Raw genomic sequence first — 27,019 nt, 5'->3', positions numbered from 1 at the left:
GAAAGAAGACCAAAGGGGCCATTTACTAACATGCAGAATGTTTTTTTCCAATTCTGATTTTTTTTAGCGCTAAAAGTTGCAGATAAAAAATTGCCGTTTTTTTTTTTTTTACAATTTCCTATGGCAAAATTTTCAAGATGGCTAAAAATCCGAATTTAACAATTGGCCGAGATTATGTAGAAGCCAATGGCAGATGTCCCTTCCCTGGAGGAAACTTCTTTTGCTTGTTTTTGTACGACAATTTGAATAGAATTCAGAATTTTCACGACTTTTCTGAGACTTTTTCAGTTTAGACTTTTTAGTAAATGTACGACACATGGAAACAAGTTTATTCAAAATTTTAAAACAGAAGAAATGAAAAATGTTAAGAAATGAAATTTCTCATTTTATTCAATTATAAAATTTGACTAAACGCATGAATGTCCGACATTTACTAAAATAATCAGATATGAAAAGTCTGTGATAGAAAAACTGCAACTTTTTTCGAATTGTCGCCGCGAAAACTAAAATATTTCGAAGGTCTCGCACTGAAGTCTCGAAGGTTTTGGCTGGCAAATTGTCGGATTTGGATTTTTTAGCCATTTGGTTGCATAGTAAATCTCAAAAAAAACTCCTAAAAATCCAAATAGAGAAAAAAAAATCTGATAAAAAAAAAACACCACATATTTTAAAATGTAATTCCGTGAGAGCCATACAATATGTTTGGCCGCGGATGCTGCGGGACAAGGTAGGGTGGGTGCCAAGGATGCCGAATGCGATGCAGAGGAGGGCGTGGCCTGCGCTTGGCGGATGGAAGATGTGTTCTAAGGCTTAGAACACGTCTTCTATCCGCTGAGCGCAGGCCACGCCCCCGTTATTTCTTTTTTTTATTAAAGATTTGGCAGAGAGCCAGATGCAGCCATCAAAAGAGCCACATCTGGCTCCCGAGCCATAGGTGCCCTACCCCTGCCCTAAATAATGACTCAAGCAATAAAAATAACTGCCCATAAATAAAAGTCTCAGTTATGGTACTGCTAGCCGATACCCCAAAACCTTATGTAGCTGCCACTATGTTACATTTAGAAAGCCTTTACCTCACACTTATTTTTTGGGGTACGGTTACAACTTACAAGCCTTGCATCGGGATTTTATCTGCATGGGTCACATGGTACAAAACCCATTGAGATACAAAACAAAAAAATATCTTTTATTTAAAGAAACGGGCCAAGAGCGCCCCCTCCAGAAGATCTGTGCTCCGCTCCGGTTCTCTCTCTGGGAAGAAGGTTCTGTACAAGATTGTGGTGAAGACTGGAGACAAGAAGCAGGCCGGCACTGACGCAAGGGTAAGTAATATTCTACTAGCGGCCGTGTATTTCTAGACATTAAACAGGAAACACAAGTTGCTAAAAATCATTAAAAACATTAAGGGGCAGATTTACTAAAACTAGAATTTTTCTGGCCTTGACTTGATGTTTTTTAATAAAACACGATCATTCTTGCATGTATTTTATATCACAATAATGTTGGTAGGGTCGAACGGAAATATTGAGTTTATTGTCCGAAAATGACATTTTTTTTCAAGCCCGAAATCCTCTTTATCTTTCCCAAACAGGAATTGCTCCAGCATACATTTTAGGAGCATTGTCACACGTTCTTGGAAAACAGTAATGGGATTAATTTCTCTTGAAACTGGGTGAAATAGAAAATAATGATGGGATTAACTTCCCCTTGAAAGTGTGTGAAATAGAAAATAATGATGGGATTAACTTCCCCTTGAAAGTGTGTGAAATAGAAAATAATGATGGGATTAACTTCCCCTTGAAAGTGTGTGAAATAGAAAATAATGATGGGATTAACTTCCCCTTGAAAGTGTGTGAAATATAAAACAGTGATGGGATTAACTTCCTTTTGACGCTGGGTGAAATAGAAAACAATAATGCATTTAACTTCCCCTTGAAAATGTGTCAAGGACAGGCTGTCACTGACTATTCTATTCCTCTACTATTCTAAGCCTCCATAGGACTCAATGGTACTCTCCAGCTTAAACCTGGCATGTTTTTGGAATATATTATAAGGATTAATTATATCTTAGTTGGGATCAAGTACAGGTACTGTTTTATTATTACAGAGAAAAGGGAATCATTTAACCATGAAATAAACCCAATAGGGCTGTTCTGCCCCAATAAGGGGTAATTATATCTTAGTTGGGATCAAGTACAGGTACTGTTTTATTATTACAGAGAAAAGGGAATCATTTAACCATTAAATAAACCCAATAGGGCTGTTCTGCCCCCAATAAGGGGTAATTATATCTTAGTTGGGATCAAGTACAGGTACTGTTTTATTATTACAGAGAAAAGGGAATCATTTAACCATTAAATAAACCCAATAGGGCTGTTCTGCCCCAATAAGGGGTAATTATATCTTAGTTGGGATCAAGTACAGGTACTGTTTTATTATTACAGAGAAAAGGGAATCATTTAACCATTAAATAAACCCAATAGGGCTGTTCTGCCCCCAATAAGGGGTAATTATATCTTAGTTGGGATCAAGTACAGGTACTGTTTTATTATTACAGAGAAAAGGGAATCATTTAACCATTAAATAAACCCAATAGGGCTGTTCTGCCCCAATAAGGGGTAATTATATCTTAGTTGGGATCAAGTACAGGTACTGTTTTATTATTACAGAGAAAAGGGAATCATTTAACCATTAAATAAACCCAATAGGGCTGTTCTGCCCCAATAAGGGGTAATTATATCTTAGTTGGGATCTGTTCTGCCCCAATAAGGGGTAATTATATCTTAGTTGGGATCAAGTACAGGTACTGTTTTATTATTACAGAGAAAAGGGGATCATTTAACCATGAAATAAACCCAATAGGGCTGTTCTGCCCCAATAAGGGGTAATTATATCTTAGTTGGGATCAAGTACAGGTATTGTTTTATTATTACAGAGAAAAGGGAATCATTTAACCATTAAATAAACCCAATAGGGCTGTTCTGCCCCCAATAAGGGGTAATTATACCTTAGTTGGGATCAAGTACAGGTACTGTTTTATTATTACAGAGAAAAGGGAATCATTTAACCATTAAATAAACCCAATAGGGCTGTTCTGCCCCCAATAAGGGGTAATTATACCTTAGTTGGGATCAAGTACAGGTACTGTTTTATTATTACAGAGAAAAGGGAATCATTTAACCATTAAATAAACCCAATAGGGCTGTTCTGCCCCCAATAAGGGGTAATTATATCTTAGTTGGGATCAAGTACAGGCACTGTTTTATTATTACAGAGAAAAAGAAAATCAGGTAGACAAAATTAAAGACAAAATTAAATTGTTTGTTTAAAATGGAGTCTATGGGAGATGGCCTTCCCGTAATTCTGAGCTTTGTGTATAATGGGTTTCCGGATAACAGATCCCATACCTGTACTACCTTGTACCATAAAGCAAGACAGTGCTGCCGTTTCTAAGTAGAGTAGTCACATAAGTACCAGAAATAACTCCCAGGTGGTAGCAGAAAAATGAACTACAGCCTTTACAAAACAGAATGGTTTTTACCCAAAAATCACCTCACTTCACCCAATATTGCCCATTTAAACCCATTTTGATTGAGTCACAATATCCTGCATTCTCCAGCTAGCGATAATGTGCTTTTTCAGGTATTTCTCCAGATAAAGGGATCCAAAGGAAAGCTCAGTAAGACCCAGCTGTATAAAGCATCTGGAACAGACTCACCCGACAAGGCAGCAACTTTTGCATTCAAAAAGGGCTCCACCAACACATTCAAAGTGTACGGCCCCGAAATCGGAGACATCAGGACGATCACAATTGAGGTAAATGGATCACTAAGGGCAACACAAATGGGGATTTTGCTTTTTTTACACCCGCCACACCTTGACCACACCTAGTTATTTTGTTGACCACACCCTAAATTCCGCCCACATTTGATTTATAAATCCTTGTGAATCCTGGAAAATTGGGGTGCTTGGCAGTTATACTATTGGGTATTATGCTCAGTTTTACTTTTTATAGAATATTACATTCAGTTCTCCTTCCTGTTGGGGATTAAGCTAAGTTCTACCTACTATTGGTAATAGATTTGGTTCTACTTCCTGTTAAGCCCAGTTCTACCTCCTGTTTGGCGTTGTGCTCAGTTGTTCATGTAGAAGTCAATGGCAAAGGTCCCTTCCCTTTTTTTGAAGTTCTTATTTTTGTCTCGAAACTTTAGAGATTTTGATGGGTGTTCTCCAAAAACACAACTTTTTCATATTGTCGCAGCAAAAAATTTTCATTGCAACAATTCAAAAAAGTATTTTTTACGACTTTTCTCCCAGCGACTTCTCCTTGCGATATTTTTTTTAGTAAATATTAGACATTTGGGAAAACAAGTTTAGTCGAATTTAAAAATAAAAAAAAAAAGAAATTATGGCGTTTTTGTAAATCTGCCCCTATCTTACATTTTCTGGCGGTATTACACTTTCAATTCTACTTCCTCTTGGTATTACACCCATTTCTATTTCCTCTGGGTATTACACTCAGTTTTACTTCCTGTCGGTATTACCCTCAGTTGTTGGTATTACACTGGGTTCTACTTCCTGTTGGTATTACACTGGGTTCTACTTCCTGTTGGTATTACACTGGGTTCTACTTCCTTTAGTTATTACACTGGGTTCTACTTCCTGTTACTATTACAATCAGTTCTACTTCCTGTTGGTATTACACTCTCAGTTCTTCTTCCAGTTGGTATTACACTAGGTTCTACTTCCTGTTGGTATTACACTGGATTCTACTTCCTTTTGGTATTACACTGGGTTCTACTTCCTGTTACTATTACAATTAGTTCTACTTCCTGTTGGTATTACACTCTCATTCTGCTTCCTCTTGGTATTACAAACATTTCTACTTCCTGTTGGTGTTACACTCAGTTTTACTTCCTTTTGGTATTACACTCAATTTTACTTCCTGTTGCATTATGCTGGGTTCTACTTCCTGTTACTATTACACTCAGTTCTTCTTCCCGTTGGTACTATACCCAGTTCTGCTTCCTGTTTGATATTGCACTTAGTTATTGTTCCTGTTGGCGGATAATGCTCAGCGTTACTCTCTGTTTGCCTGGCAGCACGATGGCCTGGAGCAGCGGCACGCTTGGTTCCTGGAGGAAGTTTTTGTAACCAATACTGATCGGGACAAATCCTGGTACTTCCCATGCCGGAGATGGTTCTCCCTGTACCACACAGACTGCCAGCTGAGCCGCACTTTATCCCCGGAGATTAAACCCGTATCTCATGAACTTGATGGCAAAAAAGGGGACCACACTGGTGAGTGAATACATACAATTTCCTCTTATCCTGATGCTGTTGAACCTCTTGCCATCCTCTTGCACTGGATAAGAGGGGCTTTCTAGCCCAGAACTGATGAATGGCCAAGGTGCCATTGTCCGTTGGTGGCTGATGGACAATCTTTTGCATTAGACAAACTGACAGCTGCAAGTGTCAGTTCCCCCAAGAGACCTGTTTAGCTTATTAGTTACAATTGTATCTCAGTGCAGGTGTAGGTTGTTAATGTTCTGGGCTCTCTGCCAAAAGCTACTTTTTTAATTAAGTTTGAGAAACATTGTATCAGTTCAGTGCAGGAGATCAAAGGAAAATGAGGGACTTTTCATAAAGTATCTGGGACTGCGGGTTGAGCTGTCAAAATCAGGACAGTTGGGAGGTATGTGTTGGGTCCTTTGATAATAATTTGATAATATTTTTATGAAAATGGTTTATTTAGATGAAGCAGGGTTTTACATATGAGCTGTTTATGCAATATATTTTTATAGAGACCTACATTGTTTGGGGGTATAGTTTTCCTTTAACTTTCCAACCTCGTTAGCGATGTTCTAATTTTTTTTTAGGGTAGCCTCTATCCACAAAATGCTTGGGTAAATCTTTAGCAGCGTCTCTATTTTGTTGTTCTTCTGCTTAAATGTTACTGTGTATGGGGCAATTGGGGGCACTGTGTATGGGGGCTTTGTCTATGGGAGAATTTGGGGGCACTGTCTTCAGGGGGCACTGTGTATGGGGGCAATTGGGGGCACTGTCTTTGAGGGGCACTGTGTATGGGGCAATTGGGGGCTCTGTCTATGGGGGCAATTGGGTGCACTGTCTTTGGGGGACCCTGGGCAGCATAGCGTTAGGGGGTACTGTGTATGGGGGCACCGTCTATGGGGGCACATATTGGGGGTGTCTTCAGGGGGCATTGTCTGTGGGGGCACTGTCTATGGGGGAAATTAGGGGCACTGTCTTCAGGGGGCACTGTGTATGGGGGCAATTGGGGGCACTGTGTATGGGGGCAATTGGGGGCACTGTCTTTGCGAGACCCTGGGCAGCATAGCGTTAGGGGGGTACTGTGTATGGGGGCACTGTGTATGGGGGCACTGTCTTCGAGGGGCACTGTATATGGGGGCAATTGTGGACACTGTCTTCAAGGGGGCACTGTGTATGGGGGCACTGTCTTCGGGGGGCGATTGGGGGCACTGTGTATGGGGGCAATTGGGGGCACTGTCTTTGGGGGGCACTGTGTATGGGGAGCCCTCGCCAGCATAGCGTTAAGGGGGGCGCTGTGTTAGGGGGCCCTGATAATTTTTATGTCTGTGTGTCCTTTGTACTGATGGGAGGGACCATTGGGGGGGCCCAGAAAATTTTGTTGTGAGGGGCCCCGTGATTTCTGATGGCAGCCCTGAATGCGTCTGTAGTGTAAGGAAAGTTGCTGAGAGACATGGCGCTGATCACTTTCTGGTATCTCTTTCTAGATACAGTAGGGGTATGAGATAAGAGACAGCAGACTAATGGCTGTTTGGGGGCCCTGGAGCATCAGCGGAAGCTCAGCAATGTATGGGGCAGATTCACTGGTGGGGTTAGTGAATTTACCCTTTAACACCCAGAGGCACAGGGGGGAAGTTGGTTTAAGGCATTTCTCTGTCTTTTACAAATCTTCCATTCACACCTCCTTTAGTTGCACTGCGGCTCCTGCACGGCACTAAGATATTAATGAATTAATGACAATTAGCAGCCTATTGTGAGGGGACAGGCTCCGGTTTCAGTGCAACCTGTGACCAGAGGCAAATTCGCTTCTTTTTTTTGGTTGTTTTCTCTAACAAAAGTGAAATAATTCATATTGACCTGAACAGACCAGACCCCCTATGTGCAACTCGGATCATTATTGGAGGGGGAGATCGGGCCCCTTATAAGTTGTGGGACCCCCTGATTAATACTTAAACCTGGTTTGTTTGCCTGATACTCTGCTTCCCAGACGTAGGGGAAAGTTATATAAATTAACCAGCTAGTCAGGACAGGGCACATTCAATATTAATAGGGCATCTGGTGACTATGGAAATGGGTGCTGTGCCGTAGGGCCGCCGCGCCGATTGTGATTTACCCATGCAGCTGCCTGATACAGGGCTTTCCCCATTAATTCCTGCGAAAGTCTGATTATTGTAGGCATGTCTATTAAAGATAGGGGGGTTTCCATGACAATATGGATAATAGGCTTCCTGCACTGGCATTCACAGCAGCGTGTAAGTGCTTGGAGGCCCCTGCAGAATTCCCTAGCCAGGCAGCAGGCCAATGAAAATGCCGGAAAATGAATGGGATTAATGAATCGGATGAGAGTGATTTATTCAGGAGCCAGTTAACCGGTTGTATGTATTTGGGGTGTGGGAGTACCCACAGGAAGGTAGTTTACCGTCCCTGCCCCAGTGAGCTTACAATCTAACGTCCCTATCACATTCCCATCAGTCCCTGCCCCAGTGAGCTTACAATCTAAGGTCCCTATCACATTCCCATCAGTCCCTGCCCCAGTGAGCTTACAATCTAACGTCCCTATCACATTCCCATCAGTCCCTGCCCCAGTGGAGCTTACAATTTAAGGTCCCTATCACATTCCCATCAGTCCCTGCCCCAGTGAGCTTACAATCTAAGGTCCCTATCACATTCCCATCAGTCCCTGCCCCAGTGAGCTTACAATCTAAGGTCCCTATCACATTCCCATCAGTCCCTGCCCCAGTGAGCTTACAATCTAAGGCCCCTATCCCATTCCCATCAGTCCCTGCCCCAGTGAGCTTACAATCTAAGGTCCCTATCCCATTCCCATCAGTCCCTGCCCCAGTGAGCTTACAATCTAAGGTCCCTATCACATTCCCATCAGTCCCTGTCCCAGTGGAGCTTACAATCTAAGGTCCCTATCCCATTCCCATCAGTCCCTGCCCCAGTGAGCTTACAATCTAAGGTCCCTATCACATTTCCATCAGTCCCTGCCCCAGTGAGCTTACAATCTAAGGTCCCTATCACATTCCCATCAGTCCCTGCCCCAGTGGAGCTTACAATCTAAGGCCCCTATCACATTCCCTTCAGTCCCTGCCCCAGTGAGCTTACAATCTAAGGTCCCTATCACATTCCCTTCAGTCCCTGCCCCAGTGAGCTTACAATCTGAGGTCCCTATCATATTCCCATCAGTCCCTGCCCCAGTGAGCTTACAATCTAAGGTCCCTATCACATTCCCATCAGTCCCTGCCCCAGTGAGCTTACAATCTAAGGTCCCTATCACATTCCCATCAGTCCCTGTCCCAGTGGAGCTTACAGTCTAAGGTCCCTATCACATTCCCATCAGTCCCTGTCCCAGTGAGCTTACAATCTAAGGTCCCTATTGTAAGGTCCCTGACCGCCGATCTTAGATTTAGTAATCCGTGGGAGCCCTCCTACCAGGACAAAGGCGTATACGGGGACAAGAAAGACACAGCTCCAAGGGAAGTTCAAACTTGTCCAGTTTATTCTTACGTGATCATAGTATTTATACCACTCGTGTACATGCAAAGACAAAGGAATCATTATAAAATAAAGATGGAGTAGAACCTCATTATCTACAAGGATGGCCTTCAAGGATGGCTAATGCGGGACAGGAATTTAAAGGAGGATACAAGGAGTAGAAAAGGCGTTAGTGCACAGATAAGATTAAATTGTTTCTCAAGGTTTATATCTTGTCAGGTGCAAGTTGTGCAAGGGTACTTTTTGGGAAAAACAGCTTATTATGGGATGTTCAAACCTTGCTGGTTGCTGTTACAAAATGGAGATACATCTCTAAAATGGAGTATGATATGCTAAGTATCAAAGTGTATCAAAATATCAAAATACATGCATATATGAATATATGATTATAGGATATTATATCAAACCTTACACCTATCATGCTCCGTATTACACTCCCTATTACTCTCGGTATTACTCAGTATTCATAGCTGCAAGTACTTATCATTATAATACAAGGCTCTATACAAGTGATGTATAATGGGGCTATTTTTGCAAAATGAAGATGTCAGTCTAAGCCACTTTCTGATATAACTAAATGAAACATTTATCAATGTTATGTATAAATGTATAATTGAATGTATAAATGTATTTATAAATCTAATTGTTGCTGAAAGCAGTATCTGTGTCCGACTCCTGACACAAAGTAGCAGAAGCCAGGTGACTACCAGGCAAAGTGTCAGGCAAAGGGATTTCAGAGACGTCTTCATGTTCCGAACGGACAAGACGTGGGGAAAGTGATACTGAGACAAAGGAAGGCGCACAGTTTTGTAGTCGATTGGGAGATAAAGGAGCTGTCAGAATCTCAGTTACACTTGTCCTTATTTATTCTCCCAATGCCGCGACCTGTCCGACGCTCTCCTCCTCGGGCTTTTTGCTTCCTTGTGAGCTTCATATTTTTTTAAAGAAGACATTGAACCTGAGAGGGAATTCATTTAGTGAGCGTAAAATAGCGATAGCCTCTTGTTGGGTGCCTCTGGTTGGGCGCTCCCCTGCTTATCTGACTCAAGTTGGGCAAGGGGTATAACGGGGCAGGGGAAATATATGTATGGGACCCCCTTGCCGTTACTGATACGGGAGCATAGGCAGAGGATACGCGTTAGTCGCCCGCAATGTGGCCGAAAAGGAGACGTCAAAGCCCAACAACCGGTAAGCGCCAACTCCTTTCTTATATTAATAGCAGAGTATGTGTGTTCCTGTATTTATATATATCTGTAAATATGCCCAGTGCTCTCACTACATGGGGCTGGTGGGGTAACAGTTACGTTGGATCAGTCATAATGCTGAAAAAAGGCTCTGATCATTTGTAATACAGGTATGGGACCCGTTATCCAGAATGCTTGGGACCAAAGGTATTACGGATAAGGAGTCTTTCCATATCTTAAGTCTAGAAAAAAATAAATAAAACATTTAATAAACCCAATAGGATTGTTCTGCCCCAATAAGGGGTAATTATATCTTAGTTGGGATCAAGTACAGGTACTGTTTTATTATTACAGAGAAAAGGGAATCATTTAACCATGAAATAAACCCAATAGGGCTGTTCTGCCCCCAATAAGGGGTAATTATATCTTAGTTGGGATCAAGTACAGGTACTGTTTTATTATTACAGAGAAAAGGGAATCATTTAACCATTAAATACACCCACTAGGGCTGTTCTGCCCCCAATAAGGGGTAATTATATCTTAGTTGGGATCAAGTACAGGTACTGTTTTATTATTACAGAGAAAAGGGAATCATTTCACTTAGATTGAAAGCTCTATGGGGCAGGGACCTCCTTCCTACTGTGTCTCATACCACATGGCACTTATATATATATATATTTATTGTATTTATTTATTATATCACTTGTCCTCCCTGTGTGTCATTTTGTATTCTGTAATATTGTACAGCGCTGCATACCCTTCTGGCGCTTTATAAATAAAGTTGTACATACATACATACATTTAACCATTAAATAAACCCAATAGGGCTGTTCTGCCCCAATAAGGGGTAATTATATCTTAGTTGGGATCAAGTACAGGTACTGTTTTATTATTACAGAGAAAAGGGAATCATTTAACCATTAAATAAACCCAATAGGGCTGTTCTGCCCCCAATAAGGGGTAATTATATCTTAGTTGGGATCAAGTACAGGTACTGTTTTATTATTACAGAGAAAAATGAAATCATTTTTAAAATTCTGAATTATTTTATTAAAATGGAGTCTATGGGAGACAGGCTTTCTGTAATTCAGAGCTTTCCGGATAACGGGTTTCCAGATAAGGGTTCCTATACCTGTACTATTAAATTGTCCCATTGCTCTGTGTTTTTTTTCCCCCCAGAATGCAACTTTTCCCCCAAACTACCACAATAATTACACCTACTGCAAATTTGTGCAAAATTGTAAGCCAAAAAATTGGGGTGAGCAGTGGGTATTAGACAATTTAGCGACAAGCAATGAAAAGGGTAGCTCACTTTTATATGTTATAGAATGGCTAATTCATAGCAACTTTTCAGCTGGCCTCATTTTTTATTCTTTATAGTTTTTTAATTATTTGCCTTTATTTTACTTTTTCAAGCTTTCAAAAGGGGGTCACAGACCCCAGCAGCCGAAAAACCTGTTGCTCTGCGAGGCTTCAATTTTGCATTCCTTTTCTTTTTATTCAAACCCTCTTTTTTTTTATTTATTAAGCCCTAAACTCGCTTTTGGATAAATCTGCCCCTAAGAATCTGAATTGATCTGATGGTTAGTAAATGGGTCCTTAGGTGTGTTTAGGTGCAATGGCGTTAGTATGCAGAATGATTGCGTGTATTTCTGTGCCTCAACAATTGCACAAAAGTGTCCACAGAAACATAATACAGGTATCGGACACCTTATCCAGAAACCCGTTATCCAGAAAGCTCCGAATTACGGAAAGCCTGTCTCCCATAGACTCCATTTTAATCAAATAATTCATAATTTTAAAACTGATTTCCTTTTTCTATGTAATAATAAAACAGTACCTGTACTTGATCCCAACTAAGATATAATTACCCCTTATTGGGGCAGAACAGCCCTATTGGGTTTATTTAATGGTTAAATGATTCCCTTTTCTCTGTAATAATAAAACAGTACCTGTACTTGATCCCAACTAAGATATAATTACCCCTTATTGGGGCAGAACAGCCCTATTGGGTTTATTTAATGGTTAAATGATTCTGTTTTCTCTGTAATAATAAAACAGTACCTGTACTTGATCCCAACTAAGATATAATTACCCCTTATTGGGGGCAGAACAGCCCTATTGGGTTTATTTAATGGTTAAATGATTCCCTTTTCTCTGTAATAATAAAACAGTACCTGTACTTGATCCCAACTAAGATATAATTACCCCTTATTGGGGGCAGAACAGCCCTATTGGGTTTATTTCATGGTTAAATGATTCCCTTTTCTCTGTAATAATAAAACAGTACCTGTACTTGATCCCAACTAAGATATAATTACCCCTTATTGGGGCAGAACAGCCCTATTGGGTTTATTTAATGGTTAAATGATTCTGTTTTCTCTGTAATAATAAAACAGTACCTGTACTTGATCCCAACTAAGATATAATTACCCCTTATTGGATGCAAAACAATCCTATTGGGTTTAATTAATGTTTTATTGATTTTTTAGTAGACTTAAGGTATGGAGATCCAAATTACGGAAAGACCCTTGGTCCCAAGCATTCTGTATAATGGGTCCTATACCTGTACGAGCGTAAGTGAATCGCTTATGGCCAACTATGGCATTAAGCCCGATGTTAAGCCTGATGTTTTAACCGCTGCTTTATATCCGCTCCTAAACCTGGAGTCAGAATGCTGTAAATGAATCCCTTAGCCATTAATGTGAATAGAAATAGTGGGAAACGCCAGTGTAAATGAATTTCTGTAATTAGTGTGTTCACAAACAAATCATTAGAGTTGAGGAGACCGCTTCATACAGATATAAATAAACAAAAGGAATTCTGGGAATGAATTCCAAAGGACTCCAAGGAATTTCCATTTACATGGGTTTATCCTATAGGCTAGAGCTCAGCCCCCTGCTTTAAAAACCCCAATGGGTGAGCTTTAGCCTATAGGATAAACTAAATAGGGCTGCGCTCAGACTGTTCCCAGTATTTGCTCTCGTGTTTATTTGGTTTTATATGTTTCCGGCGCAAATTTGTTCCAACTGAAACCAAGCGACACCTGCAGGAAACCTGGGGTTCTGCAATAAATGATAGTGTTCTTGCAACCATGTGGACAAAATACCAATTTTCCATTTGGCTATACACTGTGGGGCAATTTTGAGAAAAAGTTGATTTTTTTTTTTTACTTCTAGATATTTTTTAGAATTTTCCCCGAAAAATTGAGTTTTTTAGAAAAAAAAACACCCAGAAAAAATGAATTTTAGTAAATTAGTCCCTAAGGGGCCCATTCATTAAACCACAATTTTTTGTTGGTTAAAATCACGATTGAAAAAAATTCGGAGTAACCACGATAATTTCTGATGTTCGAAAATGTCACGAAAATTCTTTTATCGGTCATACGAAAATATTGTGGTTGCGATCCGAAAGTCACAAATTTTTCAGATCCGAACGTTCATAAACGGCGGGAAAAGCTTTCTGGCTTTGAACCATCAGTGCATGATTTTGGAAGCCTCCCATAGGGCACAATGGCACTCTGCAGCTCCAACCCGGCCCAAGGAAAGTCTCCCATAGGGCTCAATGGCACTCTGCAGCTCCAACCCGGCCCAAGGAAAGCCTCCCATAGGGCTCAATGGCACTCTGCAGCTCCAACCCGGCCCAAGGAAAGTCTCCCATAGGGCTCAATGGCACTCTGCAGCTCCAACCCGGCCCAAGGAAAGTCTCCCATAGGGCTCAATGGCACTCTGCAGCTCCAACCCGGCCCAAGGAAAGCCTCCCATAGGGCTCAATGGCACTCTGCAGCTCCAACCCGGCCCAAGGAAAGTCTCCCATAGGGCTCAATGGCACTCTGCAGCTCCAACCCGGCCCAAGGAAAGTCTCCCATAGGGCTCAATGGCACTCTGCAGCTCCAACCCGGCCCAAGGAAAGTCTCCCATAGGGCTCAATGGCACTCTGCAGCTCCAACCCGGCCCAAGGAAAGTCTCCCATAGGGCTCAATGGCACTCTGCAGCTCCAACCTGGCCCAAGGAAAGTCTCCCATAGGGCTCAATGGCACTCTGCAGCTCCAACCCGGCCCAAGGAAAGTCTCCCATAGGGCTCAATGGCACTCTGCAGCTCCAACCCGGCCCAAGGAAAGTCTCCCATAGGGCTCAATGGCACTCTGCAGCTCCAACCCGGCCCAAGGAAAGTCTCCCATAGGGCTCAATGGCACACTGCAGCCCCAACCCGGCCCAAGGAAAGTCTCCCATAGGGCTCAATGGCACTCTGCAGCTCCAACCCGGCCCAAGGAAAGTCTCCCATAGGGCTCAATGGCACTCTGCAGCTCCAACCCGGCCCAAGGAAAGTCTCCCATAGGGCTCAATGGCACTCTGCAGCTCCAACCCGGCCCAAGGAAAGTCTCCCATAGGGCTCAATGGCACTCTGCAGCTCCAACCCGGTCCAAGGAAAGTCACCCATAGGGCTCAATGGCACTCTGCAGCTCCAACCTGGCCCAAGGAAAGTCTCCCATAGGGCTCAATAGCACCATACCGAAGATTGAATGAATAACAAAGTCTTTGCGACAAATACGGCTTTTTTGTGGAACTTGGCGAAAACTACGAAAAAGTTGTGGGATTTTAACAAAATTATTGTGGACATTCCGAAAAGTGTTTAATTTGACCTTTAGAAATGGATTCCTAGACAGCCTTCAGAAGAGGGTTGATGTGGGAGTTTGCATGGTGCCAGAGGGCAGTGTTCCAGAGGTGTGGGGTGGGTACAATTGTTTGATGCAGGACTTTATGCACGGGTGGTTGGAACAGGCTTAAAGTACTGAGAGAACTATTAGAACTGCAAACATCTGATCCCACTCACCCACTCTCTTTAATTACATTTTTGGGGTTTATTAAGTCATTTGAAAATGTATTTTTGTTGTAAGCAACATATGTCCTTTCTGCACTGCTTGTTCTGACAATGTAGCAGAAGCCAGCTCTCCTCCAGGCAACAAATTGCCTCACAGGTCCGTTAGGGGGAAGACACACAGAGCTACTAGTAGCAGCTACTTGTCACGGCTACAGAAACAGACAATGCTGATCATTTACTGATAATTGTCCCTACGTGTGTTTAGCAGAGGCAATTCTCAGTATTGTCTATAGCAGGGGATTTGCTGGCATTTAGTAGCCATGACAAGTAGCTGACCCTTCTCATATTGTCCCCTGCTCTGCGACCGGGTACAAACCCGACTTGGTCAGTGGGTCCATAGTTTGTGCAGAGGGAGGAATCCTTACCCTCTTTGGTATTAAGGAAATATAGGATTCTAGGAAGGTTGTGGGGATAGGTTGCCCCTCCAAAAAGCTATTACCGTATATCATTTATATGTGTGGTGTGAGTATATCATTGTAATATGAGTATGGAAAGCCATCTCGGCCAGGGGATTTCTGGGTAGGGGGATCCTTCAGCACCGAATTGATCTCTTTCTTGTTGTCTAAGCTTTCGTGCTGGCATAGTAAGGGTGCGATTAGCTTTCTCATAAAGGATTTGTTTGTTCCAGGCCAAGGTTTTCTCAGCCTGTTGTATTTTCAAGTCACATTGAATATATTGATAATTGTTAGCTCTTGTGTACAAATGACTGCCACCTTTTTACTTAGTTTTAAAACAAGTGCCTTTCCCCTATTGTCTCCTTGTAGAGTGTAAGCTCTTTTGGGCAGGGCTCCCTTCCCCTCTTGTATCGGTTATTGATTGCTTTATATGTTACTCCTTGTAGAGTGTAAGCTCTTTTGGGCAGGGCTCCCTTCCCCTCTTGTATCGGTTACTGATTGCTTTATATGTTACTCCTTGTAGATTGTAAGCTCTTTTGGGCAGGGCTCTCTTCACCTCCTGTATCGGTTACTGATTGCTTTATATGTTACTCCTTGTAGAGTGTAAGCTCTTTTGGGCAGGGCTCCCTTCCCCTCTTGTATCGGTTACTGATTGCTTTATATGTTACTCCTTGTAGATTGTAAGCTCTTTTGGGCAGGGCTCTCTTCCCCTCTTGTATCAGTTACTGATTGCTTTATATGTTACTCCTTGTAGATTGTAAGCTCTTTTGGGCAGGGCTCTCTGTCTTCACCTCCTGTATCGGTTACTGATTGCTTTATATGTTACTCTGTATGCCCAATGTATGGAACCCACTTATTGTACAGCGCTGCGGGATATGTTGGTGCTTTATAAATAAATGTTAATAATAATAATCATAATAGTGTGGATCACAATAGTAGCTGTTACTAAAGATGGCATTGTAAGGGTTAAAAACTCCCTTAATGTCTTTTTTTTTGTGAGCATACCTCCCAACTGTCTTGATTTTCTCGGAATAGTCCCTCTTTTAACAGCTCAGCCTACAGTCCCGGATTCTTGCTTAAAAGCACTGAATGCTAAAAAAGATACAAACTTAATTAAAACGTAGCTTTTGGCAGAGAGCCAAGACATCTTAACAAGCTATACCTGCACTTAGATACATTGTTTCTCAGACTTAATTAAATAAGGGGGCTTTTGGCAGAGAGCCCAGAAAGTTAACAAGCTATACCTGCACTTAGATACATTGTTTCTCAGACTTAATTAAATAAGGGGCCTTTTTGGCAGAGAGCCCAGAAAGTTAACAAGCTATATATGCACTTAGGTACATTGTTTCTCAGACTTCATTAAATAAGGGGGCTTTTGGCAGAGAGCCCAGAAAGTTAACAAGCTATACCTGCACTTAGATACATTGTTTCTCAGACTTCATTAAATAAGGGGGCTTTTGGCAGAGAGCCCAGAAAGTTAACAAGCTATACCTGCACTTAGATACATTGTTTCTCAGACTTAATTAAATAAGGGGGCTTTTGGCAGAGAGCCCAGAAAGTTAACAAGCTATACCTGCACTTAGATACATTGTTTCTCAGACTTAATTAAATAAGGGGCCTTTTTGGCAGAGAGCCCAGAAAGTTAACAAGCCATACCTGCACTTAGATACATTGTTTCTCAGACGTCATTAAATAAGGGGGCTTTTGGCCCAGAGAGTTAACAGGCCGCACCTGCACTGAGATACAATTGTAACTTATAGGGGAACTGAGACTTGCAATTTCACCTTCATTAGCAAAACTGTAATAACACATAAAACAAGACCCCAAAACCCCCATAAATGTGTTCAAACTTTAAAAAACCTGCCAAATGTTGAGGTATGTGTGACTTTAGAGCTTAATACATAAAAACTCACCCACATTCTATTCATTCCTATGGGAATTTTTGAAGTGTATTTATCAATGGGTGAAAGTTAGAACTCACAATTTGGTAAATACACTTATAAAAATCCCATCCAATGAATAGAACATGGGTGATTTTTATGTATCAAGCGCTAAACTCACATTTTGATAATTCTGCCCCTTACTGTATGAAGTGGCCAGGACCCCAACACCTGAATGACCATGCCATGATTCTCTAAGATTAACAATGCGATTGGGCAATTGCCAATCACATGTAATAGTTCCGCCCCCGAGATCCTTCAACCTTTACTGATAGAGGGACTGATATACTACTTTTAAAGGAGAAGGAAAGTCTCTGACTGATTCGCCACATTAGTGCCACCTAGAACGCTATATTTATTCAGCAGAAAGCTTTACTGTACCTGAGTAACAGCCCTAGAAGCTCCCTCTGTTGTTTAAGATAGCAGCTGCCATTTTATCTTGGTCTCAGTAGCTTCTTGCTGCAGCTCTAGCCGTTATAGCTCAGATTACACATTCCTAAGGGGGGGGGAGGGAGTTCTTAGCATTCTTATGGAAGGGGGGAGCAGGAGAGAGGGGAGAACTGCAGAAACTCCAGCCCCAGAAATGAAGGATTTTTTTGAGAGAGGAAGTCAGACACCCTAGGAACATGTTTACAAAAAAGGAGACAAGAAATCCTGTGTTTCTTTTGATAGAGGACTAAGTGCAGCATTACTGTGAATGTGTATTGCTGTATTTACATATTTACATAGACCTTTCTGATAAAGCTTACTTGGTTTTTACCTTTCCTTCTTCTTTAAACCCCTCTTCTCCAATGGAAACAATCCCAGATAGGTTCTTGTAAGAAGGTGAATTCTAGTTTGTATGTAGTTAGGTGTCATTTTCACAGTGGCCTGTAGGTGGCAGTCCCTAAATTTGGGCCTTGGCAGGGTCTTCCCTAAAGGAAGAGGTCCAAAGGCTGATATGGGGGTAAAGGAGACCTGTGTCAGGGGCCCACACATAAACAGTTGTATATAAAAAGTCCTTTGCAAATGACACATGAAACCCAAAATCTATTTTTATTAATGTATTTTAAAATCTGATCTGCCCCGCCTCTATGCCACCGGCGTCAAAACCGGACAGGTGGCAACCACATCTACCCACTCCTGTATCAAGGATAGCCTTTGTCTCATTAAAGGGGAAATCTAACCTACATACAACTGAGCATTTCTGCAGTTTGCATTCATTTTTGTCAAATATCATTCTCGGCTTTCTACAGACCTATAGCATAAAGATATCTCCTAGAACAGTTTCCTAGACAGTTATTGCCATGAAATTGTGTATTTGTAGGTGCTGATTGGACAAATACAATATTTCAATGTAGAATGACATAAATACACTGTAAGTTTCCTTTCCTGAAGATTAGTGTTGACCCAGTGCCAACTATATATAACATATTTAAATGGGAACAGAAGATGGAACAATAAAGTGGGAAAAGGTGAGATTTGTATTGGTTATGGGAAAGGGTTCATGTTTTATCACGTGAAAAATAGACAATTGCTCAGTGCCAGTGCTATACAGCAAGTGACCACTAGGGGTCGCCCTATAGTTACAAGTAAATAAAAGCTGGTTCTCTTGCTTCGAAGGTTTGTATTAGCAACGGGTATTGGGCATAGAGATTGCATGACATTCTTGGAACTCAATCCATTCTCGCAGCAGGTTCATACAAGGGATAAACACTCATTTCTCTTTTTCTCCTGTGGCGGCTGTTATTTCTTCACAGCACATTTAGGTAATTGGATGTAGCAAGAATCTAATAAATACATCATTATAGCAAATGCTTGCATTGTATTACCAACAGGTCTGCAAGGTGCATTCACTCATTGGGAATTCATGTTGCCTTTAGCGCTGCCCTGTCATTTAATGGGAGCTAAGCTGGGGCAGCAGGTCAGGTCTGAGTGGCAGCTGCTGAGTCTTTAATCATTTCATATGGTTGTATATGCAGGAACTGATACGGAGCGGTATATGCAGGAACTGATACGGAGCGGTATATGCAGGAACTGATACGGAGCGGTATATGCAGGAACTGATACGGAGCGGTATATGCAGGAACTGATACAGAGCGGTATATGCAGGAACTGATACGGAGCGGTATATGCAGGAACTGATACGGAGCGGTATATGCAGGAACTGATACAGAGTGGTATATGCAGGAACTGATAGGGAGCGGTATATGCAGGAACTGATAGGGAGCGGTATATGCAGGAACTGATAGGGAGCGGTATATGCAGGAACAGATACGGAGCGGTATATGCAGGAACTGATAGGGAGCGGTATATGCAGGAACTGATAGGGAGCGGTATATACAGGAACTGATAGGGAGCGGTATATGCAGGAACTGATAGGGAGCGGTATATGCAGGAACTGATACGGAGCGGTATATGCAGGAACTGATAGGGAGCGGTATATGCAGGAACTGATAGGGAGCGGTATATGCAGGAACAGATACGGAGCGGTATATGCAGGAACTGATACGGAGCGGTATATGCAGGAACTGATACAGAGTGGTATATGCAGGAACTGATACAGAGCGGTATATCCAGGAACTGATACGGAGCGGTATATGCAGGAACTGATAGGGAGCGGTATATGCAGGAACTGATAGGGAGCGGTATATGCAGGAACTGATAGGGAGCGGTATATGCAGGAACAGATACGGAGCGGTATATGCAGGAACTGATACGGAGCGGTATATGCAGGAACTGATAGGGAGCGGTATATGCAGGAACTGATACAGAGTGGTATATGCAGGAACTGATACAGAGCGGTATATCCAGGAACTGATACGGAGCGGTATATGCAGGAACTGATAGGGAGCGGTATATGCAGGAACTGATAGGGAGCGGTATATGCAGGAACTGATAGGGAGCGGTATATGCAGGAACTGATAGGGAGCGGTATATGGAGGAACAGATACGGAGCGGTATATGCAGGAACAGATACGGAGCGGTATATGCAGGAACAGATACGGAGCGGTATATGCAGGAACTGATACGGAGCGGTATATACAGGAACTGATACGGAGCGGTATATGCAGGAACTGATACGGAGCGTTATATGCAGGAACTGATACGGAGCGGTATATGCAGGAACTGATACGGAGCGGTATATGCAGGAACTGATACGGAGCGGTATATGCAGGAACTGATACGGAGCGGTATATACAGGAACTGATACGGAGCGGTATATGCAGGAACTGATACGGAGCGGTATATGCAGGAACTGATACGGAGCGGTATATGCAGGAACTGATACGGAGCGGTATATGCAGGAACTGATACGGAGCGGTATATGCAGGAACAGATACGGAGCGGTATAATGCAGGAACTGATACGGAGCGGTATATGCAGGAACTGATACGGAGCGGTATATGCAGGAACTGATACGGAGCGGTATATGCAGGAACTGATACGGAGCGGTATATGCAGGAACAGATACGGAGCGGTATATGCAGGAACAGATACGGAGCGGTATATGCAGGAACTGATACGGAGCGGTATATGCAGGAACAGATACGGAGCGGTATATGCAGGAACAGATACGGAGCGGTATATGCAGGAACAGATACGGAGCGGTATATGCAGGAACTGATACGGAGCGGTATATGCAGGAACAGATACGGAGCGGTATATGCAGGAACAGATACGGAGCGGTATATGCAGGAACTGATACGGAGCGGTATATGCAGGAACTGATACGGAGCGGTATATGCAGGAACTGATACGGAGCGGTATATGCAGGAACTGATACGGAGCGGTATATGCAGGAACTGATACGGAGCGGTATATGCAGGAACTGATACGGAGCGGTATATGCAGGAACTGATACAGAGCGGTATATGCAGGAACTGATACAGAGCGGTATATGCAGGAACTGATACGGAGCGGTATATACAGGAACTGATACGGAGCGGTATATGCAGGAACTGATAGGGAGCGGTATATGCAGGAACTGATAGGGAGCGGTATATGCAGGAACTGATAGGGAGCGGTATATGCAGGAACTGATAGGGAGCGGTATATGCAGGAATTGATAGGGAGCGGTATATACAGGAATTGATAGGGAGCGGTATATACAGGAACTGATACGGAGCGGTATATGCAGGAACTGATACGGAGCGGTATATGCAGGAACTGATACGGAGCGGTATATACAGGAATATGCAGAGCGGTATATACAGGAACATGCAGAGCGGTATATACAGGAACATGCAGAGCGGTATATACAGGAACATGCAGAGCGATATATACAGGAACATGCAGAGCGGTATATGCAGGAACATACAGAGCGGTATATACAGGAACATGCAGAGCGGTATATACAGGAACATGCAGAGCGGTATATACAGGAACATGCAGAGCGGTATATACAGGAACATGCAGAGCGGTATATACAGGAACATACAGAGCGGTATATACAGGAACATGCAGAGCGGTATATGCAGGAACATGCAGAGCGGTATATGCAGGAACATGCAGAGCGGTATATGCAGGAACATGCAGAGCGGTATATACAGGAACATGCAGAGCGGTATATACAGGAACATGCAGAGCGGTATATACAGGAACATGCAGAGCGGTATATACAGGAACATGCAGAGCGGTATATGCAGGAACATGCAGAGCGGTATATACAGGAACATACAGAGCGGTATATACAGGAACATACAGAGCGGTATATACAGGAACATACAGAGCGGTATATGCAGGAACATGCAGAGCGGTATATGCAGGAACATGCAGAGCGGTATATGCAGGAACATGCAGAGCGGTATATACAGGAACATGCAGAGCGGTATATACAGGAACATGCAGAGCGGTATATGCAGGAACATACAGAGCGGTATATACAGGAACATACAGAGCGGTATATACAGGAACATGCAGAGCGGTATATGCAGGCAGGAACATGCAGAGCGGTATATACAGGAACATACAGAGCGGTATATACAGGAACATGCAGAGCGGTATATGCAGGAACATGCAGAGCGGTATATACAGGAACATATACAGGAACATACAGAGCGGTATATACAGGAACATGCAGAGCGGTATATGCAGGAACATGCAGAGCGGTATATGCAGGAACATATATACAGGAACATACACAGAGCGGTATATGCAGGAACATGCAGAGCGGTATATACAGGAACATGCAGAGCGGTATATACAGGAACATGCAGAGCGGTATATACAGGAACATGCAGAGCGGTATATACAGGAACATGCAGAGCATACCTGGGCTGAGATTCCAAACAGGCTCTGGCATTTCATTATTACCATGTAATGTCTCTTTAAAAAGCAACGGTGTAATTAGATGTATATGTGACCCTATTGCTGGGCGCAGCTGGGCCCCGCGGATCCCACCGGTCGCTCACTGATACGAGATGCGTTCCAGTTTGGAGCGATGCGGGAATCTCCAGTAGTTATCATTGATAACAAGATAGGGATCTAAATTGCAGCTGTCAGCCTCTCCGGCTCTCAGTGGTGTCTTGGTCCCTTTCCCAGTGTTGCTTTATGCACTGATACCTTCTATTGTTATGGCACCATCTGTCATCTAAAGGCACCGGCGCTGCACTAAGTGAATCTCTTCCTTCCAAACACATTATTTTCCCTTTGGCTTCACCCACAGACTTGTCACATCTGCTCCACTGTAGGCAGTGATTGGGCGTCGGATAGTCTGTCTTTCTAAGTTTATCTTTTGCTTTTCCAGGTGTATTTCAGCAAGAAGTGTGTCTGTTTTCTGACCAGCTATGATTTGGCTAGGGATACTAGCAGCTTCAGCCAATCGGAGCATTGGAATATTTACAGGGCTAGTCCAACCTGTAGCCTACAAGAGTATTTTAATGTTCTTAGGACCAGATCAATCTGTGGCCTACAAGAGAACTTGAATATTCACACTGCTAGTCCAAGCTGTGGTCTACGAGAGCACCTAAACGTTCACAGGCCTAGACCAAACTTTAGCTGATAAGGGCATGTTAATGTTCTTAAGGCTAAATCGACCTATAGCCTACAAGATCAAAGAAGAAGACGACTTGAATATTGATAGGGCTAGGCCAAACTGTGGCCTACAAGACCACCTGGATGTCAACAGTGCTAGTTCCAGTCTGTTGACCACTTGAATTTTCTAAGGGCTAGACCAACCTGTAGCCTATAAGACCACTTGAATGTTGTCAGTACTAGACAAACCTGTAGCCTACAAGACAACTTGAATGTTCTCAGGGCTAGACCAACCTGTAGCCTATAAGACCACTTGAATGTTGTCAGTACTAGACAAACCTGTAGCCTACAAGAAAACTTGAATGTTTTCAGGGCTGGACCAACCTGTGGTATATAAGACAACTTGAATGTTCTCGGGGCTAGACCAACCTGTGGTATAAAAGACAACTTAAATGTTCTCGGGGCTAGACCAACTTGTAGTCTATAAGAGCACTTGAATGTTCTCAGAGCTAGTAACAGCCTGTAGTCTGCAAGACTACTTTAATATTCACAGTGCTAGACCAACCTTTAGCCAACAAGAGCAGCTAAATGTTCTAAGGCCTAGAGTAACTTTTAGCCAACAACATTAAATGTTCTAAATTGACCTGTTGCATACAAGATGACCTAGGTAGCAACAGGGTAAGACCACCTGAATATTGACAGGGCTAGACCAACCTGTAGCCTAAAAGACCACTTGAATGTCGACAGGGCTAGACCAACCTGTAGCCTGCAAGGCCACTTGAATGTTTTTGGGGCTAGACCAGCCTGTAGTCTACAAGAGCACACAACTAGCTCTCAGAGCTAATAACAGCCTTTAGCTTAGAAGACAACTTAAAAGTTCTCAGGGCTAGGGCAACCAGTAGTCTACAAGGGCAGACTACAGCTAGGACCAAACAATAAAAGCAATTCAGAGTTCATAATGCTACCAACATGTAGCCAGTAACAGCCTTAGAATCTGCATAGGGCTTCACCTCTTGTATGAGTGGTAACATGTTTTCAAGCAGTTCTACAATGGCCAGACATAGGAGTGGATTTTTTGTGTTCTCCTGTCTGGTCACCCATAATAACAAACCTGCTTCCTGCGATGTTCATTCAAATTAATTAACTACCTCCATTGAAAAGCAATGAATTGCCCCCCAAAATCCTCCAAAACGGGCAACATTGGCCAGAGCTATCAAAGACATTGTCAGGGATGTGTTTGGGGTATAATGGAGGATGGCCAAGATACCCCCGCAATAGAAAACTTCTAGGTTGGCGGCTATGCAGATAGTTACTGACAGCCAGTTGTGTAGAGGACTAACCAGCTGGAGAGACATCCCTGATTCATCCACATAGGGGGTCCCAGCAGTACTGCATTTTTTTAATGGTTCCACCTTTAGCCCTTAATCTCTGTGCACAGTTTGGGTATAGTATAGTACCTGCACAGTTACAACTGAAGGGGGTGCCACAGAGCAGAAACTGTATGTGCTCTCCCAACATAGTTAAGGAACCCCATTAGCTATAAATGGACAAAGTAGACCTATTTTCCCACTATATTAATTTTTTAAAGTTTAACCTAACCTTCCTGCACTTCCATCATACCAATGTTACTCTCTTACAACTGAAAGTCTTCCCTTAGCAACCATGCTATTCTGGGATGATTAACCCTCTGTTTCTCTTGCTAGAAGTGCCGTAGACTGTCCTCTAGGGCTCACATTTCATAGCAAGTAACTGAAGAGCTATACCGTTGGTAAAATTGGGTCAGAAGTCTGTCCCTGTTCCTGCTCACCTATAGGGTGGTTAGATGTCTAAAGATACTGTTGAGGTATAGGCAATATCATAATGTTACAGTCTTATTTGAGTAAGTATACAGTATTTCCCAAAAGACTAGGGTTGCCATCTTCTGTAATGGGTTTAGGTCGCACAAGCTGTAGTTATAAGCTTGAAGGTCATAGCTAAATTTCAGAGGACATTGAAGGAATCACTGTTTGAAAGTGTGGGCCCATGCCCTTCCAGCTTAGGCCCATTTAGGATTTTGGCCAATAACCAATGGTGTAATAAAGCAGAGTTCCACTGGCCAAAATGGTTTAAGGAGGACCCCATCAAAATAGCCAGGTGTGCTCGGGACACACATAAATAAAATGGTCAATCCAACCTTATAGAAACAGTGGGACCCGTAAAGTCTGGTTCCTGTACTTTATATTTGTCACATATGTATTGTTGCACAATTTTCAGTAAATGAAAAATAAACAGGCATCAGTCAGAAGGAATGGACGTTGTCTCCAAGAAGTAGACTGGGGCCAATAAATCCACGGTACATTTTTTCTTCACTCATCGTTTTTTTGGATAGGTAAGAAAAAAAACTTCAGCTAAAACGGAGGCATCCCTTATCTGTAAAGCGATCCTGACAGTATGAATAATGGAGAGGAAATGTAGGCCGGCGAGATAAGGTAGCCTGGCAGATCTCTTTTTTCATTTTGCTTTCTATCCCAGTCACATGACACACCAAGCAGTAAGTAATTTTTCATGAGGTAACTGACAAGAAACAGAGACGGGTAGATTTTTCTTTCAAACCGGGAGAGACAAGATCAAAGTTTGCCCATGTGCCCTCTCTAGCTCTGTTTAATTAAAGTGCCTGGGCTCAACTGGACGATGTTTTGATATCACGGGGTCATCTCGTTACCTGATTCTTTCCCCCTAAGGGGAGGAAAGTCACATTTTAAAAAAAGCAACTATTTCAATGAATAAGTAATGGCTCCGAAAAAGAAGAAAACCCGGAGCCAAGCTGAAACAGAAGATGGAGAAGAAGAAGGAGAGGTAGAAGATAGGCCAGTTAAAGACAAGGGTAAAAAAAAGTCAAGCAGGCATATTGTGGTACAGGATCAAGACGAAGACGACTTTACAGACCTTCAGGAGGAAAAGCAGCATCGGAAATCAAAAAAAAAGGGAAAAGAGAAAGAAAAGGAGAGCAAAGTCAAAGGAAAAAACAAGCCTACAATATATGAAGAGCCTGAGTTGACATATGATGAAGTGGACTATGATGAGGGCTTGGTAGAAGAAGAAGTAGAAGAAGAAGATTATTATATTCCAACCCGGGAGGAGTGTCAGCAGGTAAAAAAGCAAAACGACAAAGCTAAGAAGAAGGAAAAGGAGAAGAAAAGGGACAAAGCTACATCGAAAAGTAAAAGAATCAGATATGAAGAGCCTGAGGTGATCTATGATGAAGACGACTATGAAGAAGGATTTGTAGATGATTCTTTTATTGAAATCCAGGAGGAACCTGAGGTGATAGAAAATAAGCATCGCAAATCTAAAAAGAAAAAAAGTAAGGGTACAGAAAAGGAGCTTAATGGTATATTGAAAAACAAGCAAGTAAAATACGAAGAGCCTGTGCTGATTCATGACGAAGAGGACTATGATGAAGACTTTATAGAAGACATCACAGAAGATGATCTTGAAGAGCTAGAGGAGGAAAATAACAATGACATGAAACAAAAGAAGAAAAAGAAGAGAGATGCAGAGGAAGAGGAAGAAGAAGAGGAGGAAGAAGAGGAAGATGAGGTCGTAGACAAGAAAAAGAAGTCGTCCAAGAAGTCGAAAGCGTCAGCCGATGATGGAGATGGGAAAAAGAAGAAGAAGAAAAATAAGAAAGAGGACGAGGAAGAAGAAAACTCAGAAGAGGAGGAAGAAAGGAGTTCCAAAAAGAAGAAATCCAAAAAGTCTTCCAAGGAGTCTTCCAAGGAGTCTGCTGATAAAACAGACAAAAAGAAGGGAAAGAATGAAAAGGGGAAGAAACCTAAAAAGCTGAGCTACGTGGAACAGTATGAGCAAGAGTTGCTTCAGTATCATTCAGAATCAT

The 27,019-nt window shown here is 42.5% G+C and overlaps 1 protein-coding gene across 1 annotated transcript in view; it reads left to right on the top strand.

Annotated features, from left to right (window-relative positions):
- Positions 1–27,019, top strand: part of loxhd1 (lipoxygenase homology domains 1) — a 99,248-nt gene that overhangs the window by 12,680 nt on the left and 59,549 nt on the right. The window contains exons 5-7 of the mRNA XM_031894937.1: positions 1,197–1,322; positions 3,643–3,816; positions 5,103–5,301. Coding sequence (XP_031750797.1) covers positions 1,197–1,322; positions 3,643–3,816; positions 5,103–5,301 — 499 coding nt within the window. The remainder of the gene's footprint in view (positions 1–1,196; positions 1,323–3,642; positions 3,817–5,102; positions 5,302–27,019) is intronic.

The sequence above is a fragment of the Xenopus tropicalis genome, chromosome 1, assembly GCF_000004195.4.
Source record: "Xenopus tropicalis strain Nigerian chromosome 1, UCB_Xtro_10.0, whole genome shotgun sequence".
Lineage (NCBI taxonomy): Eukaryota > Metazoa > Chordata > Amphibia > Anura > Pipidae > Xenopus > Xenopus tropicalis.
The sequence above is the reverse complement of the archived record's forward strand: the minus strand, read 5'-3'. Positions and strand labels throughout refer to the sequence as shown.